Genomic DNA, 16,850 nt, shown 5'->3' with positions numbered 1-16,850 from the left:
GAGGATAGACGTCCGGCTAGTAATATTGATGCATACTAAATTCCTGAGGATAGACGTCCGCCTAGTAATATTGAATACATACTAAGTTCTGGTCAGTAGCAAATCTTTCCTCTGTAGACATGTGGATCTCTGATTCTGGTCTGTAGTAATAGGCGTCCTCCAGTAATATTGATGCATACCAAGTTACTGACATCACGGTTCAAACTACCTTGTAGCTGTAAATATGTACCGAACAGCCCCAAAAGACAAACTACAAATAGGTTTATACTCAATCAGATTATTCGAGAGACTTTGATCCTTATTTGCGTTGATTGATTGTAAGTGTGCACTCTGAGTATGCGAATCAAAAAAATATACATTCATTTATAAGTACACTTAACGAATGCCTTATACAAAGCCGTACGAATCGAGTACGAGCTTATTCACTTGCTCTTCTATTTCGGCTAAGATGCCTTCTCTTTTTGACTTTTGTTCAGGCGTTTCTGGTTTGATATGATCTACTTGTCCGCCATGCTGACACTCGTGCTCGATCGCTTCCCAATCTGGTTCCATGAGGTCCTTTAATTGTAAGGAATTCAGACAATGGCGAAGCGTTTTCGTTGACTGCAAGATGCTATTAAGCTTCTCCGATGATGAAGGATTGCTGGTAGATTCTTTCGAAGCTCGGGACTGGATCAACCGAATCTCTAACGCATGCAGCGTACCTTTCAATTTACCCATCCGTCTACCGATCGGAGCACCATTGGCTTTGAAGCCATGATCGAAGCCAAGTTGAATTGCACCTTCTTTTCCCAATCCAATTCCTTCCCGATATCCATCATCGTACATCTTTCTTTGTACTTTTTCCGTTTCTTTTTCTGCCATCGAAAGTGTTATTTGACCTTCACCCTTTCCTGCCACTTTTTGTTCTTCCGCAAAATCATCCTCTGAATCTTCTAGCCAGTCGGAATCACCTCCTCCCCCCGTATTTTCCTCTTCCTGCGAATGATATGATTGCATGAATGCATGTGATTCTTTGAAAGAGGGGTGGAGGATGTCTTCCAAAAAATAAAGCTCGCGAATGAAAGGATCGGGGGGGTTTCCAACGGCGCGCTAAAATAAAAAATCAATCATGCATCATTCTATACTTGCTTCTCAACCAACACTTTTTCCTGAAGCAAAATTGCAAGGTCATGTCTTTAGACCTTTCTTGGGGTTTATTGGATGACGCATTTACACAACAAATATTGACAAAGTTAAATGATGTCTTGGCAAATGCTTCAAGGCCGGAATATATTGGTCCAATCACGCTCGACAGTTTGACATTAGGTAACGAAGCTCCGGATGTCAGTATCGTGGACGTTGGAGATGTTTGGGAAGGATTCTTGCAAAGAGATGAAGTGAACGGATCAGCAGCTGCAGGACCTTCAACGAATAGACCTGCAAAACCTACATCAAGAAAAGAGAATGGCGGCGGCAGCGGAAATTCTCAATATTTAGGTGTTCCTTCCCATATGCAGCCCCATCAAAGAGATTACGCCGGCCAACCGACAGAGGAGAACGTGAGGAGGGATGGTAATCTTGCAAGGTTTGCGAATAAGAACTTGCCTTTTTCTGCCATGCGCTCGAATTCTCCAAGTGTGGTATACGATGTGGATACGATCGATGGTTTGGACGACGAAAACGAAGGATACCAAAATGGCAAACAGTCTAGAGATCGAAACAGGAAAGGACCAAGGATACAAGCATATCGACAATATTCAGATTCTGGAAATTATCATCGAATAGAAACAGGATCAATGTCAAGCTTTGATGCTTCTTCCGTTCCGCCAAGTGGAATGGCAACTCCAAGTCCATGGGGTGCAGGTCTACCGCACACTGCACATGGAAGCTACTTCTCTGCATGGCAGAACGGCTTTCCACCTGGTCTTGGTGCTCCGGCCAATGCACGTTCTGTTCCGCACAGTAGAAGAGCATCATGGCAAAGACAATCATCAGCATCGGCAATGTCAATGGCAAAGATACGGCATGGATCACCTTCAGGGATATCAAGCATACCGCCAAATTATCATCAGTCGATTTGGCCACCAGGCGATTCGATTCAATCTCCTGTTCATGAGGAACCTGCCAGCTCTGGAAGTTCACTGCCCTCTCTACAACTTCAGCTTTCACTCCACTGGATCACGCAGTCGTTACGTCTCACACTAAACACATCTTTAGTCATCAATCATCCAAGCCCAGCTTTCATGAGTCTGCCATTGACTTTGACGATCACTGGTGTTTCCATTGCTTCTGGTGGTCTACTGGCTTTCGAGGTTGACCCGGCAACTAATGTTCGAAGGTGCCACTTTTGTCTGCTAGAGGAAGACGAGCAAGAGCTAGATCAAGAAGAGGATGATGGCGGAAACACAAATGCAGCAAACGTGATGGGAAAGCCGTCTCATCCATTCACGAACAACGGCCAAGAAACCGTTCTCACGCCCGGTGAACGAATCTTGTACAACCTCACATTGGAGACCAGCGTTGGTCAGGCAGAGAAGCATGTTTTGAAGAATGTTGCAAAAGTTGAACGATTTGTCGTATCTCTAGTACGCAAAGCTATCGGAGAAGAACTTGTGTTTCCAAACTTCTACAGTATCGAACTACCCTGAACAAATCCTAGGCTACTATACCCAATCCTATCGCACATCTGCATCATGCCTGATTGTTTTTGTAAAAATACGATTAATAGAATACAACAAGTCTTATCCGTAATAATGTCTCTACCGCACAACACGAATGCCCATACTCTTTGCCGTTCCAACGATTGTTTTACAAACTTGTTCTTCACTGATCGAAGGAATGTCGGGCGATTTAATCTTTGCGATCTCATAAACGTGTTTCAGGCTTACTGTTCCGATCGTTTGACTTCCTGCAGCTCCGCTACCTTGTGTTATTCCTGCTGCCCGACAAAGTAGTAAGGCTGTCGTTGGTGTTTTCAATTCGAATGAGAATGTTCTATCGGGATTGACTGTAACTATGCATGGTGTTGGAATGCCGGCTTCTAGATGTGCAGTCTTTGCGTTGAATTCCTGTAAGGTGCAAAGTGTTTCATAGTCAGCTTTTGTCAAAGTCTGTAATTCTTCCATCATCACTCACCTTTGCGAAATCCATCGCTTTTACACCTCTAGCACCCAAAGCAGGTCCTACCGGGGGTTGTGCACTGGCTTTACCAGCTGGTACGATCAGCTTGACCATTTGTGCAGCCAATGCCACTCCTCCTTTTTTCGACATTGTGAATAAGATGGAGGAGTAGAGATGATGCAAGAAGAAAGTACATTTTCATCTTTCGCACACTTTTTTATTTAACACGCTTTAAAGCCCAGTGCATGCATTTGAGCGCTGCGCGTGACTTCCTCCAGGCTGTACCTTTTTGCTTCATTGACGCCAAATCGGAAATTAAAAGGTGGAGACAAAAGAAGATCATCATCCTCCTTATCACCTACAACTCGCTCAAAGATGTCGTCCTTTTTGGGATCTCGAGTGTCTATACAACTTCAGCGAGGCGGACAATTGCAAGGAAAGATTGTACATATTGACGGAAATACAGGAAGTTTATCAATCGAACAAGATGGAACAGGTGCAAGACTAACAATAACAAGAGGAGATATTGCAGATTTACGGATATTGAACAATCCACCACCACAACCACAACCCCCTACTCATTCGGATCCTGCAGTGATCTCATACGCAAATGCTACTGCAGGAGCGTCTTCTAGCTCATCAACACCTAAACATCATGGCAAACCCATCCCAACAGCACCGGCAGCTATGCAAGCATCTCTAAGCGGAGGAGGCGCATCAAAGAAATCATCTGCCAAGAAAAATGGAACAAAAACTCCCGATACACATGCGGGAAAATCTACAGGAAAAGCAGGTAAAGGAAAACGATCTACCACAAACACAGAATCTGATCTAGAAGAAGATTTTGATTTTGACAAAGCGATGAAAGGATTCGATAAGAAAAAGATTTGGGAAGAAATACGAACTTCGGATAAATCAGATCCTAGCCTCTTGCTTGTTTCTCACAATCGAAAGATGGCAGAAGGAGGAAATGGTCAAGAGAAACTTGCTTGGGATGAACCTGTTTTAGACCCTAGCTCACCACCTTCTTCTTCTAGCATCGGCAAGCAAAATGGATCAAACAAACAAGCAAATCACAGTTTGAGCATGAGCAATGTTCAATCGGAGCTGGATCAGGTCAGAGGGAATACACTGCAAAAGGATCTCGAACTGTCAAAGCTGAGAGATCAAGTTCGCGATTATCAAACCAGAATATTTCTGCTAGAATCACTCAGCGGGCTTGAAATGAGTGCTCAAAAGGAGGAAAAATGGAATGTGACCTTATATGAGAGTGCAAACGCACACAGTGAAGCAAAGAGACATGCCCACAAGAACGCACCTTCTCCGCACAAGGGTGTTCTGACAGTCTCAATTGCACATGCAGGGGACAGGTTACGCTACCTGGGCCCTGTGAAACATCTATCAGACGAAACAGTGATCGAACGACTGCCTTCACAGTATCGCGGAAACGAGATCGGGCTCAAACCGGAAACTGCTTCACTCTTCTTCCGAAGAGTTCGCGATGCAATTCAAGCTCCAAGCTCGACCGCATGATATTCGAGAGATTTAAAAGTACATTATTGATATTGATACATGACTATCGCCGTCTTCTTTGGGAACCTGTTGCTGTGCCTCCTGAGCGATCACCACCGATACTTTGTAGCCATGGCGAATTCACTACCGCACGATAAACGCTTTGTGGTCCTTGCAATCGCGGATCCTGTAGATAGTCTCATTAGCATTAGACCCAATACATTTTCATCCTCACCATTGTACTCACCTCCATCCAAGTAGGATAACGATCTCGCAAAGCAGCGAATGCCAGTAATGCAATGATGACCAAAATGTACAAGGAAATGAGTGTTTTATCACGTTCTGAATCCGGTCGTAAACATTTTGCCCAAACTTCACCTTCCCATCCTGTACCTGTATCTGCATCAGGTCTTTCGATCCTTGCTCCTCTGCATGCTTCCAAGCTTTGATTTAAACAAAATTGTCGTGTACAAGTCGTACATGGATTTTGCGGATCAGTTGGTGAAAAGAGCGGTACGACTGTCGTATTTGTGCCGAAACATGTGCATCTGCACAGGTAGGGGTTGGTGGATTTGGCGTTCGCTTCAAGTGCTGATAGAAAGATAGCAATGAATCCTGCCAGTATTGCAAAAGTTGTTATGTTGATGTGAAGCCGTACCTTCATCTTGTTTGAATGAAATGATGGACGAATTGGCAAAGGATAATTTCTGAAATCACGTCACCCTATTATCACTGCAACGATTCATTCTCCGCCCGCATCTCCTTACTCAGTGCCCCGTGCGCGTGACATTCATTCACTCCTTCTTGTTATTCCCAGATTCTACCTTTTGCCTTTTGCATACCATCCAGAACCCATCTCGTTCGAGATGATGTTTGACGAGTAAGTCCTCCATAGGATGATATAGTCGTTGCAATCGTATTGACACTTTTCCCCATTCTAGCTTCGTACAAACATCAAAGCAGCAGCCCAACAATGGTTCCTTTGGGCAAGGCTTCGAACAAGATGAAGGTCCTTCGTCCTCGGCAGTAGCAAATAATGGGTACAATCTACCACCCGTAACAGCTCTAGAGACAGGATTCGTGTCAAACGATGTTGATATTGGAGGTAATGCAGATCCATCACAACCCATCTTCCAATTAGGCAGGGTTCAATACGCCTTCTCCGCTCCTTTGGCTCTCTTGACGGTTTCCTCCAATATCCTAACGATGTGCATGTACGATTATCCTTCACCGGTACGACTGGCACAAGGAGCACCAATGCCTCCACCACCAAGACTAGTACGAATCGATTTGGACGACCCCGAAAAAACAGTAGAAGCAGAAATTCCATTAGCACCTTTACCGCGCGCAAGAAATGCTCCTGCTCCAGATCCATCGTTGATGGGACCTCACAAGATGTTCAGCGATCCAACTGGAAAACATCTGATCATAACGACAAGAAATGGAGAAAACTTCTATTGGATAAGTGGATGGAAGAAAGCAAAAGCGCTGCCTAAATTAAAAGGTATTGTGATTGAAAGCGTTGCATGGAACCAATCAGCTTCAAGCACTGCCTTCCCCTCAAATAAGTCTGCAAGCAAGAACCATAAGAGAGCCGGCTCTGGAGCATCAACGCCAACAACAATCACGACAAAAGAGATCTTGCTAGGGACGCAGACCGGAGATCTATACGAGACAATGTTGACGACCAATAGTGCATCTGATGGAGATGAAGGTGATTTCTTGGATCGATTCGCCCGCAGGACAGCAAACACAGTGGGAGGAAGTGGTGACGTCGACAAGTATTTACATCATGTGTTCCGCCTGTCCGAGAGACAGCCTGTCACAGGACTTGCGTCAGAGATTTTCGGTCCGTCTAGCCAGATATCAAGAGCTGTGGTGATTGCGACAACCAGTACAAGAATATACGAATTCGTTGGTGAACTGAAAGGGAGAGCGGATGGTGATACTTCGAGCGAATCGGAAGCACTATATAACAAGCTGTTCCTACCCTACCGAACGGACGCAATTCCAAATCTAAAGTCGGAATTACCAGGCGATCTACCTTACTCTGAGCTTCATCTATGGACACCGAGAGGAAAAAGAAATGCAAAAGCTTTAGCATGGCTGACAGGACCTGGTATCTATCATGGACTAATATCCTATGGCGATCAGCAAGTTGGCGATAGTGTGATCGATAGCGCAAATCTACTACCATACCCAGCAATGGCTCTTTATTCGCCTAATGGCGAGAATGAAGGTGAAATGGTGGCAGAGATTCCATTGAGCGCTGCATTGACAGAGTTTCACTTTGTCCTTCTCTATCGTGATCGTGTGATGGCTATCTCATCTCTTGATGATCATGTAGTCTTCCAAGAGAGCCTACCACTGCAACCAAACGAGCGAGTGATCGGAACAGCTGTAGACACGACAAGAGGCTCTTATTGGATCTATACTGATTCAAGTATATTCGAACTAGTCATCGCGGAGGAAGATCGTCATGTTTGGCGGATCTATCTTGAGAGAAACAATCACGAACAGGCATTAAAGTACGCAAAGTCAGCTCTGCAACGGGAACAAGTGCTTTCATCCCAGGGAGATTTGTTCTTTCGTGATGGAAAGTTCATCCAGGCTGCACAGTGCTATGCTCAAACGTTCTCACGCACATTTGAGGAAATTGTGTTGCAATTTCTGGACTGTAACGAGCGTGATGCTTTGCGATATTTCCTGGTGATGCGGTTGGAGCGACTACGCAGAAGTGATCTAACTCAACGCATGATGCTGGCAACTTGGTTGGTGGAAATCTACCTAGGCAAGATAAATGATTTAGAGGACGTCGCTGCTGCAGAAGAAGCCAGTCAAAATGTTGACAATTATCGAATCGAGATGGATCTGCTTCAAGACGAACTCAAACAATTCTTGGTCACGTACAAAGACAATCTAGATAGAAGAACGATTTTTGGACTTATCACTAAACATGGAAGGGCAGAGTTCCTACTCCACTTCGCTGCCATTACAGGAGAGCATGATCGTATCGTGCAGCATTGGATACGAGAGGAAGATTGGGAAAAGGCGCTCTCTGCTATCACAAGTCAACATTCGCTCGATCTGTACTATCGCTTTGCTACGACCCTTATTCGACATCTACCGCGTCAAACGATTGACAGCTGGACGAAGCAGGAGCGACTCTCGCCACGAAAGTTAATTCCCGCTATGGCTTTGTACAAGCCAACGCAAGGCGAGCCTAATTATGTCATACAGTACTTGCAGGCAATTGTTCGAAATGGTGCAACAGAGTCGTCGCTACACAATTTTTTGCTATCACTCTTGGCAAAGCATGATGATCCAGGTTTGATACCTTTTTTGACAAGCAGTGTGAATAATCCGCTGACTGGCCAGCCATACTATGACTTGGACTTTGCATTGAGGACATGTAGCAGTTTTGGCAAAACGGAAGCCTGTGTTCGTATTTTTGCAAAGATGGGTAATTTCGAGAATGCAGTCGATTTGGCTATTCAAGCAGGCAATGTAGATTTGGCATGTACGTGTGCAGATGCGATTCAATTCCAAACGGGCAATCACTCACACGGACAAAGCGCAATCAACGGTATGGGAAACCAGATGGATACTTTGGAAGGCAGACAATCGCTACGAAAGCAGTTGTGGTTGAAAGTAGCTCGCTTTGTTGTAGAAGAAAAGAACGATTTGGCAGCAGCGATGGCGTTTTTGGCCCGCGCTCCAGATTTGTTATCGATCGAAGATATTTTACCATTCTTTCCAGATTTCACGGTCATTGATACGTTCAAAGATGATATCTGCAACGCTTTGGAGAACTATGCACAAAGGATCGATACGCTCAAATCGGAAATGGACGCTGCAACGCAAAGTGCAGAAAGTATTCGTGCGGATACGCAAAAGCTTGCCAATCGATTCGTCAGTGTAGAAGCGGATGAGAAATGCGGAGTATGTCAAGAATTGGTATTGCAAAGGCAATTCTATGTGTTTGCATGTAATCATGCTTTCCATGCAGATTGTTTGGTTTCAGAAACGACCAAGTATCTCTCGCCACGTACACTTCGCAGGATTCTGGTTTTGCAGGAAGAGTTATCGTCTCTGACGGGAGGTTTGATACCGTCTTTGCCTCCGTCATATGCGGCAGCGGTTGCCTCTTCGATGAACAGTACAGCCAATGCCGCACTTGCAGCTGCCCAAAAAGCTGCTACTGGAGGTATGGGAACGGTGACAAATGGAGTCAATCTGCTGGGCTTAGACAAATTACGAGAACTAATCCTACCAGATGCAATCGTAGGAGCGATAAGTGCGAGTGTCAGCGTCGGAGTGGCAAGTGGCAGAAAGGCTTTGGCTCCATTGGATCCTTTTGCTGATCCGACTGCATCCTTGCGTGCAAAGCCTGCCGGGCTGGATGACGCTTTAAATGGAAGAGCCGATAATGACCAAGAGGAAGATGTTACTCGCCCAGGCCAGAAGACTCAAGTGACTATTGCTCGTAGAGGAAGAAAGTTGGAAGAGGAACAGAGAATCGCCGAGCTACGAGAAGAATTGGATGGGTTAGTAGCAAGTGCATGTATCCTGTGCGATGGATCTGTTCAAGCCATCAACAGACCGTTCGTCACAGATGCTCATGAACTGGAAGAGTGGGAGCTTTGAAGGGCTCCACAAATGTTATTTCATACTTTAATATACCAACAGGTGCACCTATGCAATGCAAATTTTATGAAAGAAACCTTACTTCTCGAATGGCTTAAGACCACTTTGAACTCGTTGAGCAGCGGCTAGAGCTGCCCAATCCTTGTTTTCTTGACCTTTGTTCAAGTCGATTGTAGTATTGAGATGCTTGATGGCTTGTTCGACGATGTGCATTTGACAATCGTTTTCCTTTCCAAGTCTGGCGATGTGTGTTGCATCTTTCAATCCACCTTGTAAGTCAAAACCACCCGAAGCGACGAATTTCAAACTTGCAATCTTTGTTGCATAATTGATCGCAGAAGGAGCAGGATAAAAAGCTTCAACCCATTCCAATACACGATCTGCTCCTATTCCAGTCTTTTCGGCTAACGTCATTGATTCAGTCATCATTTCAACCGTTGAAAGAATGATTGAATTTCCAATCAACTTAAACGTTGATGCTTTTGATGGATCTTCGCCGAACTCTAAAACCATTCTTCCGATGTGTGGTACAATGTATTGCTTTGCCGTTTCGACAGATGGCTTTTCTCCGGCAATCGCAAATGCTAATTGAGCAGTCTTTGCAACAGGTGGTTGACCGAATGGCAGAGCGGCAATAAACTTTGCTCCAACAGCTTTTGCATCATTAAGAAGAGCCGTTGTCACATCTGGATAGACTGTGCTAGTTTCAATGAACAGCACATTTGTATTATTGTTCTTTTTGACCGAATCAAATAATTGTTTATAAACAGCCTTAACCACATCATCGTTTGCCAAAGAAGAAAAGATGACTTTGCACGTCGCGCCAATCTCTTCAACTTCTTTTGCTACTTCTGCTGATCCGTTCGATTCATTTACAGCTTCTTCACTCTTGCTCGTTGTTCGATTCCACACTTTTAGTTTGGGAGCTCCTTGTCCGTTCAACGCATTTGCCAAATTGATCGCCATCAATTTACCCATATTTCCCAAACCTACCCAACCTACCTGAACTTTACTGGAAGAAGATGTTGAAGACATTTTAATGATGACGATAAGGTAGATGGAAGGAAGAAGGATGAATGCCTATCAGCCAGCTTGCTTGTTTGCTTTTCTCCACCTTCTAGCGTACGATAAAAAGCATTCCCGCCGGCAACTCCGCTAAGGCGTTTGAGCAGTCAGGCATTTGATAGCGTGCATCCCGTTCTCACACACACACACACACTCGGATATGGAACAAGGTATCATTGTACAATGTTTGCTACTTCTACTACATGAGGTAAGACCATGACGATATGAAAGAAGAAGAAGAAGAAGAAGAAGAAGAAGAAGAAAGATTGTACATATATATGTATAGCTAAATCACATGTATGGTCGATTTGATGATTGATTGCCTCGACGAACATAACGAGATCCGAATTGTGTGTTCGAATGACGGCTCAATTGTGAAAGATCATGACGTGAATGATTCGGGCTCATGTTTGGAGGTGTTGAAATTGGAAAGATTGGACTTGAACTTCCACTATTGTTTGCCGATCCAGGTTGAGATGCAGTCGGCGTTCGGATTCCCATCCTTCTTCTTCCATTACGGTCATGTGATGCTAGCAATTGCTCATAAGGCATGGACAAAGAAGAAAATCCTTCTTCGACAAGAGGGCTGCTTCTGCCATCACGCGGATAGAATGATCGTAAAGACGGAGGAACATTTCCATAATGTGGTATTGATGCGTGTTGGCCGCCATTGCTCGCATTCGAAGAAGAACGCGATCGTGTGCGTGATATATCACTGCCAAGCAAGTCATTACTGCCACTAAATCCAACATTTGAGCCACTTCCATGGAGTGAGTGATGCTGATCATGATGATTGCCTGCATGTTGATAGTGAGAAAGAGAAGGACTTGTAGCTAATTGTTGTTGAGTGTGCCTTGGACTGCGAGAGAGGATCTGGTGTGATTCCACTCTACGTTGATAGCCAGGTCCGGGTCCTTCCCTGCGCCATGAAGCTCCACCTCTTTCCACCTCTTCATCCGAGGAAGAACTACTCTCATTATCTCCATCGCCACTTTGATCAGCAGAAACAGTGTCATGTCCGTCTTGGTGACCGCCGCCATTGTTGTTTTGTGGTGCATAACTAGATGTCCTACTTCGTCCTTCTCGCTTTGTTTGTGTACCACGATGACTTTGATCCACTTGAGCTTGAGTGGCACGAGAGTTATGCGTGTTGCTTCCATTATTCGGTCTGCGTGATCCTTTTCCTCTAAGGTCAATGTGATCCCATGCATTAGTGTAGGTGATTATGGCAGGAAAACCTCCTTTGCGTGTTTGCTCGGAATTAGCATCTTCAGTATTAGAGCCACCTTCTGGGGAGTTGCTACTTCCAGCTTCATGACTTGCTTGCATATCGCTACTACCAGGCACAACGCTTGCCGGCTCATCCGGAAAAGTGCGAGAGGACGTAGGCTTTGCTGAACTTGCCTCCCACGGGAACACAGGCTTCACTTTACGAATATCCGGTTGAACGCTTCCCAGATTATCAAAGAAATGCTCTCTTTGCAATTTGTCTAATGTTCGCTTTTGTGATTCACTTCTGCCTTCGGAACTGTGAGCATTCGCATTACGTCTTTGTTCGGCCAAAGGTTGATCCCATGCATTCACGTAAAATGCATCAACCGGTACGCGCATTTGATATTCCGACGATCCACCTCCTGATGGCGGTGGTTCACGGGCTGGGTCCCATGAAACCTTTGGCGGAGACCATTCACCACTGTCGGGCTCAATCGCTCCTGCATCATCCTTAGGAATAGAGATAGGTCGAATTTGAGCATTGTCGACTGGGGGAGATTGATGGAGAGTTTGATCGCTATCAGAAAAACGATCATCATCATCTCCACTGTCCAACTCGGCTGCCATAAGACTTGTTCGGTTATCAAGAGGCAAGCTTATATAGACACCTTCATTGGGAACAACGTTTGGATTGGATGCTAAACTTTCCAGCTCAGCCGCTGCACTGGCAGCAATGACTGCTGGACTGAACATCTCTTTCAAATCTTCTGCTTGACCTGCTCCACGAAAGAGATTGTGTGTTGATGGAGTACGAATTCCTCTAATACGTTGAATGGAGGATCTCTTTGAAGAAGATTCTGTGCCTGAAGAATGAGAGGAAGTATCTCCTCTTCCTTCCAAATCCCAAACTGCCTTGTAGGAAGGTACAGTAAAAGGTTTTTCCACAACCTCAACTCCGCGTTCAGTATGAATGACATCAGCCGAACCATTCTTCATTTGCACAACTTGCGGATAACATTCTTCAAATGCTACGTGCCATCTGTACAGCAAAGAATCGTAGTTAGCAGGAGATTGGCTGCTGGATGATCGAGAAGAAGGTGCGCTGGGCTTAGGGCGATTCCATGGTTTATGTTGGCCAATGAAATGCGCAGTCATGATTCCAGAGCCGTATCTCTCATATGCCGGAGCAAATGTATATCCAGCATTTGGCGTGACATTGTATCGGAAAGGCAATCGTTGCCAGCCTCCTCCAGGTCCGGCATCAATGCTACCATGTTCACCACCAAAAAAGTCATTCAAAAATCCTTGATCAGCTCCATCCCAACTGCCACTTTGGATCGCAAACTCTCGCATAGCAGAAAATGTTGTCAAACTTGGGGTCAATACCATCAAGCCTGAATTGAAAGCGTCTGGCCATCCTATATCAGGCGAAGCAGCCAAAGATGATGTGATGCTGAAAAGATGAGTGATTGGACGAAGGACGAGAATGTCGGCATCAAGAAAGACGATTTTATCGTATCCGGTCAAACGCCAAGCATGTAATTTTGTAAGAGCAGCCCCTGAAGTTTCTCCAAGATCAGGTCTTCCCAAAAGGGCCAACTTTTGACGTGTTTCATTACGTACTTTACGTGCAGCTTTTGCTTCTACTGAATGACGATCTTTTGGATTTCCTCTTTCGTTTGCTTTTGCGGCTGCTAAACTTGAAAAGCTTAATGGTTCAACACCAACGACTTTGTCAAAATATCGAACCAACGTTTTCACAGTTCGAACGCTAACTGTTGCAGGTGTTACCAAACAAACCAAATCCACCTTTTTATCGATTGACGTTCGATTTGATAAACCGGCAGCTCCTAAATTTGCCAAATCGGCAGGAGTTAGGGCACCTGCTGGCTTTGAAGTTGTTGTATGGGCTTGTCGAAGAGAATGTGCTAAGACCAAAGCACCGGGCAGATAATGATCTGTTGTGACCAAAGTAACAAATGCAAACCGTTGCGATCGAGAAGATCCATCGTTGGATGGTAAAGATGTCATTCTCTTTTATATGTATATAAAGTTGATTGGTGATAGAAATGGGATTGATATTCTATCCCCAATTCAACTTTGTGTAAGATTTTTAATGACGATTTTTTATTCAGACGGCATTCCTTCTTGTGAGAGGTGATATGATGTTATGGATGCAAGAGTAATGTCAATAGAATCTTCTTGACTTCCCTTTGATCTTCTTGCGCCACCAAATGAGAGCAGGAAATGTATGCGTTTTTGTATGAGGGGGCAAGTTTACCCTATTTGGGTCTTATCAGTTCAGTCACAATACACACAGTTGTTGGTTCATTTATCTGGGGTTTATTGGAACACGCTAACAGTCTCATTGTGCGTATGCGGATACGCCGCCGTTCCTCCGAGAAATATAATAAATTCGAGAAATCGGAGTGACAAAAGGGGGGATGCAAAAAGATGAAGGGCGCCTTTACAAAGAAAAATCTCACAATTTCGCGGCTTGACGCAATGCAGTACAAATGCAAGTTCACAAGGTAATCGCTAATCTCTGGAAAGTCGTGTTCAATACACGTGATCTGTTACAAATCGATTCTCTGTAATCTTCTTTCATCTTGCGTGTGTTTAATCAGCGGTCACCTCTTCACCATCACAAGATTGCATCATCACAAGAGAATGTTCGGTATACGACTACTGAACAGATCGGCGATCGCCTCAACAAGTACGCCTATTGCTTGCACATCAAGTGCGGCTCGATGGACTTCTCAGAGGCATTTCTCCCTCACAAGAATATTGAAGGAAGAAAAGTCAAATGAGTCCACAAACTCATCACAATCATCGACAGGAACCAATAAAGAAGCAGAAATTGCAAGTGCACAATGGAGAGATGTTGGAAGATTAGCTCAAGACACTACAACAGAAGATATACGATCCTTAAATGAAAAAAGTATGCAATTATGGCGGAATGCATTAAAATCCGTTGGTGCTCCACCATCTCAATCTCCACTTTCTGTTCGTAGTTTTGAACAAGCAGCGCGAAAGCGAACACATTTAGAAGAAATGGAACATCAATGGAAAAATCGTAAAATACTTGGACCTGATCGTAATGCAATTCCAAGTGATGGTAGATCAGTACCTGTCAGGCAAGATTTGAGTAGAGCAATGGCAAATTTGAACAGCATTTTCAGAGTAAACAATATTCGAACCGAACTTCGATTAGGTGAACGATACGAAAAGCCAAATCAAAAACGCAGAAGATTGGCCAGCGAAAGACACAGAAGAAGATTCGCACATATGGTACGAGAAAAGGTTCAATTGGTAAGTGAATGGATAGAAACATCACAGAAAGAGCTATTGCTGACCGTTTCATCCCCTTTTTGCCTTCAGATTATGTATCTCAAATCTCGGGGAGCATGATTGACGAAATAAGAATATTCTAGAATAGAATTGAGGGGAATGAAGGGTCTCTCTGGGGAGCTGTACAATACAAGTGCTTGTGACAATAAGAAATCATTGCATGAGTAATAATGATACGTCATACATTATAGAATATGGTGAGATCTACATGCTATCAAGAAAAAGAGTCAAGCAAATGCTGGATCAAAGGTAAGGAGAACCCTCTAAGACATGATTTCTTGATAAATCAGCTGTTTCAATTGACTGCGTGATAATTGCTCTTTGGAGTAATCAAAGGAGAAGAAGTTTGGATCCAATGGAGCTGCTGTTGGCTCATCTTCTGGATCATGGTATGGTTCCAAGTATGGATGTGCCAAAGCATCTTCAACGGTGATACGTTTTCGAGGACTGAAGGTTAAGCAGCGTTCCTGGGAAGAAAGAGAGAAAAGAGAGGAACAAGATCAGTACAATGTCAATAGATTCTGCATAGAGCCGAACTCACCATCAAATCAACTGCTAGCGGGTTGGCATTTGGGAACATCTGTGAAAAGTTGCGACGTTTACGGAAAGGTAAAGCACGAATATAATCACGCGAACGTGTGCTGGAGATCGCATAAAAATCGTCCAAAGAAGGTGTACCAAGAATTTCCAAAGTAAGACTCAATTGATGATGATAATCTCTTCCGGGGAATAAAGGTTTTCCGCTCAACATTTCTGCCAAGATACAACCTACTGACCAAACGTCAATGGCTTTGGTATATTCTTTGAACGTTAACATGATCTCCGGAGCCCGATACCATCTCGTTGCAACGTATTCGGTCATAAATCCAGGTCCGTCCGATTCAGGTTGAACGGCAGATCTTGCTAAGCCGAAATCGCAGATTTTCAGGTCGCAATTTGCGTTCAATAAAAGGTTACTCGGTTTCAAGTCACGATGTAAGACTTGTGCAGAATGAAGAGCTTTCAAACCACGCAAAGTTTGATAAACAAAGTATTGACAGTGATCATCGGATAACTCTTGTGTACGAATGACTCTATGCATATCTGTTTCCATCAATTCTTGAATGAGATAAACTTCATCGAATGATTCATACGAAGCAGGCTTGACGATATCCAAAATGCTAATGATGTTTTCGTGATTGAAATGCCTTAGCAACTTGATCTCTCGTAATGTTCTCAAACAGAACATCGAATGATCAAAAGGTGTTATCTTTTTGATTGCCACGCGGGTTTGTGTTGGAACATGAATTGCAGAGCATACTACTCCGTATGCACCTTCTCCGACCACATCGACGATTTGATAATTTTGACCTACACGAAAGCTAGCAGCTTGTGCGGCTTGTTGTGCTGTTTGTTGTGATGACATTGTGCTTTGTTTTTGAGGAGGAGGAATGTTATGAGATCAATACGAACGACGATGAGGACGAGAAAGGAAGAACAAAGGGATAAATGACCAAAAACAGTAGCGAATGTCTCCAACTAAAAGATTGACAATACAATCTTCGCTGGGATAGTTGTCAAGGGATAAACTTGTGTCCTTTTATGATGTTGCCCTTTCCTGTTCGGCTGAATGTCTTTCTTTTGAGTCGTCGTAGTTGAAGAAAGACAATTGAACAAGAGGTTAACTAACATATGTGTTGGCTTGTTGCTTTACATGATGCATCAACACTCCTTAAGTGCTGTATTTCACCAAACCCGGAGACCTTAATAAAAGTCTATTTCGACAGCTCGTATGGAAATGCACACAATTCTTAGCGCATAATGCCAGTGTGTCAAGGCTTAAATGAAGTTATTTCAAGGGCGCACAGACGCAATTCTGCTGCTGGGCGTACCAAAATTCGCGAAGCCTTCCGTTGCTAAAAATGATATTCCCCAAGATTCTTGACCATCACAAAAGGGGAGACTTAATTCAATCATTGAGA

General features: G+C 44.1%; 10 protein-coding genes across 10 annotated transcripts; 4 read left to right on the top strand and 6 right to left on the bottom strand.

Moving 5' to 3' along the window:
* Positions 1-283: 283 nt before the first annotated feature.
* FA14DRAFT_186984 (uncharacterized protein) lies at positions 284-1,032 on the bottom strand. Its single transcript, XM_025501555.1, has one exon. It carries the CDS (start codon positions 997-999, stop codon positions 388-390), a length of 612 nt encoding a protein of 203 aa, XP_025357108.1. The 5' UTR covers positions 1,000-1,032; the 3' UTR covers positions 284-387.
* A 112-nt stretch (positions 1,033-1,144) lies between these two features.
* Positions 1,145-2,686, top strand: FA14DRAFT_7103 (uncharacterized protein). Its single transcript, XM_025502746.1, has one exon. The coding sequence runs from the start codon at positions 1,173-1,175 to the stop codon at positions 2,628-2,630; it is 1,458 nt and encodes a 485-aa protein (XP_025357107.1). The 5' UTR covers positions 1,145-1,172; the 3' UTR covers positions 2,631-2,686.
* On the bottom strand, positions 2,643-3,279 carry FA14DRAFT_169750 (putative MRPL19-mitochondrial ribosomal protein, large subunit). Its single transcript, XM_025500230.1, has 2 exons — positions 3,118-3,279; positions 2,643-3,050 (listed from the first exon to the last, which is right to left on the bottom strand). Exons 1-2 carry the CDS (start codon positions 3,250-3,252, stop codon positions 2,742-2,744), a joined length of 444 nt encoding a protein of 147 aa, XP_025357106.1. The 5' UTR covers positions 3,253-3,279; the 3' UTR covers positions 2,643-2,741.
* A 91-nt stretch (positions 3,280-3,370) lies between these two features.
* Positions 3,371-4,959, top strand: FA14DRAFT_159161 (uncharacterized protein). Its single transcript, XM_025498085.1, has 2 exons — positions 3,371-4,801; positions 4,862-4,959. The coding sequence occupies exon 1, from the start codon at positions 3,478-3,480 to the stop codon at positions 4,633-4,635; it is 1,158 nt and encodes a 385-aa protein (XP_025357105.1). The 5' UTR covers positions 3,371-3,477; the 3' UTR covers positions 4,636-4,801; positions 4,862-4,959.
* Positions 4,679-5,278, bottom strand: FA14DRAFT_176108 (uncharacterized protein; the record flags this gene model as incomplete). The annotated part of the gene is made up of 2 exons (XM_025500641.1): positions 4,679-4,801; positions 4,862-5,278. The coding sequence occupies 2 exons, from the start codon at positions 5,276-5,278 to the stop codon at positions 4,679-4,681; spliced, it is 540 nt and encodes a 179-aa protein (XP_025357104.1).
* A 181-nt stretch (positions 5,279-5,459) lies between these two features.
* Positions 5,460-9,660, top strand: FA14DRAFT_186979 (uncharacterized protein). The gene is made up of 2 exons (XM_025501554.1): positions 5,460-5,494; positions 5,556-9,660. The coding sequence occupies exons 1-2, from the start codon at positions 5,481-5,483 to the stop codon at positions 9,259-9,261; spliced, it is 3,720 nt and encodes a 1,239-aa protein (XP_025357103.1). The 5' UTR covers positions 5,460-5,480; the 3' UTR covers positions 9,262-9,660.
* FA14DRAFT_110077 (NAD(P)-binding protein) lies at positions 9,340-10,266 on the bottom strand (the record flags this gene model as incomplete). The annotated part of the gene is made up of 1 exon (XM_025495906.1): positions 9,340-10,266. A coding segment is annotated over one exon (927 nt), but the record flags the coding sequence as incomplete, so codon positions are not given.
* Positions 10,267-10,481: 215 nt separating this feature from the next.
* FA14DRAFT_169746 (nucleotide-diphospho-sugar transferase) lies at positions 10,482-13,825 on the bottom strand. Its single transcript, XM_025500229.1, has one exon. It carries the CDS (start codon positions 13,567-13,569, stop codon positions 10,618-10,620), a length of 2,952 nt encoding a protein of 983 aa, XP_025357101.1. The 5' UTR covers positions 13,570-13,825; the 3' UTR covers positions 10,482-10,617.
* Positions 13,826-13,992: 167 nt separating this feature from the next.
* FA14DRAFT_186976 (uncharacterized protein) lies at positions 13,993-15,078 on the top strand. Its single transcript, XM_025501553.1, has 2 exons — positions 13,993-14,850; positions 14,920-15,078. The coding sequence occupies exons 1-2, from the start codon at positions 14,209-14,211 to the stop codon at positions 14,947-14,949; spliced, it is 672 nt and encodes a 223-aa protein (XP_025357100.1). The 5' UTR covers positions 13,993-14,208; the 3' UTR covers positions 14,950-15,078.
* Positions 14,950-16,538, bottom strand: FA14DRAFT_159158 (putative MAP kinase Kpp2). The gene is made up of 2 exons (XM_025498084.1): positions 15,431-16,538; positions 14,950-15,356 (listed from the first exon to the last, which is right to left on the bottom strand). Exons 1-2 carry the CDS (start codon positions 16,292-16,294, stop codon positions 15,153-15,155), a joined length of 1,068 nt encoding a protein of 355 aa, XP_025357099.1. The 5' UTR covers positions 16,295-16,538; the 3' UTR covers positions 14,950-15,152.
* Positions 16,539-16,850: the final 312 nt, after the last annotated feature.

Source organism: Meira miltonrushii (assembly GCF_003144205.1).
Source record: "Meira miltonrushii strain MCA 3882 unplaced genomic scaffold FA14scaffold_1, whole genome shotgun sequence".
Taxonomy (NCBI): Eukaryota; Fungi; Basidiomycota; class Exobasidiomycetes; order Exobasidiales; family Brachybasidiaceae; genus Meira; species Meira miltonrushii.
Note: the sequence above shows the minus strand (reverse complement) of the source record. Positions and strands in the feature narration are given on the sequence as shown.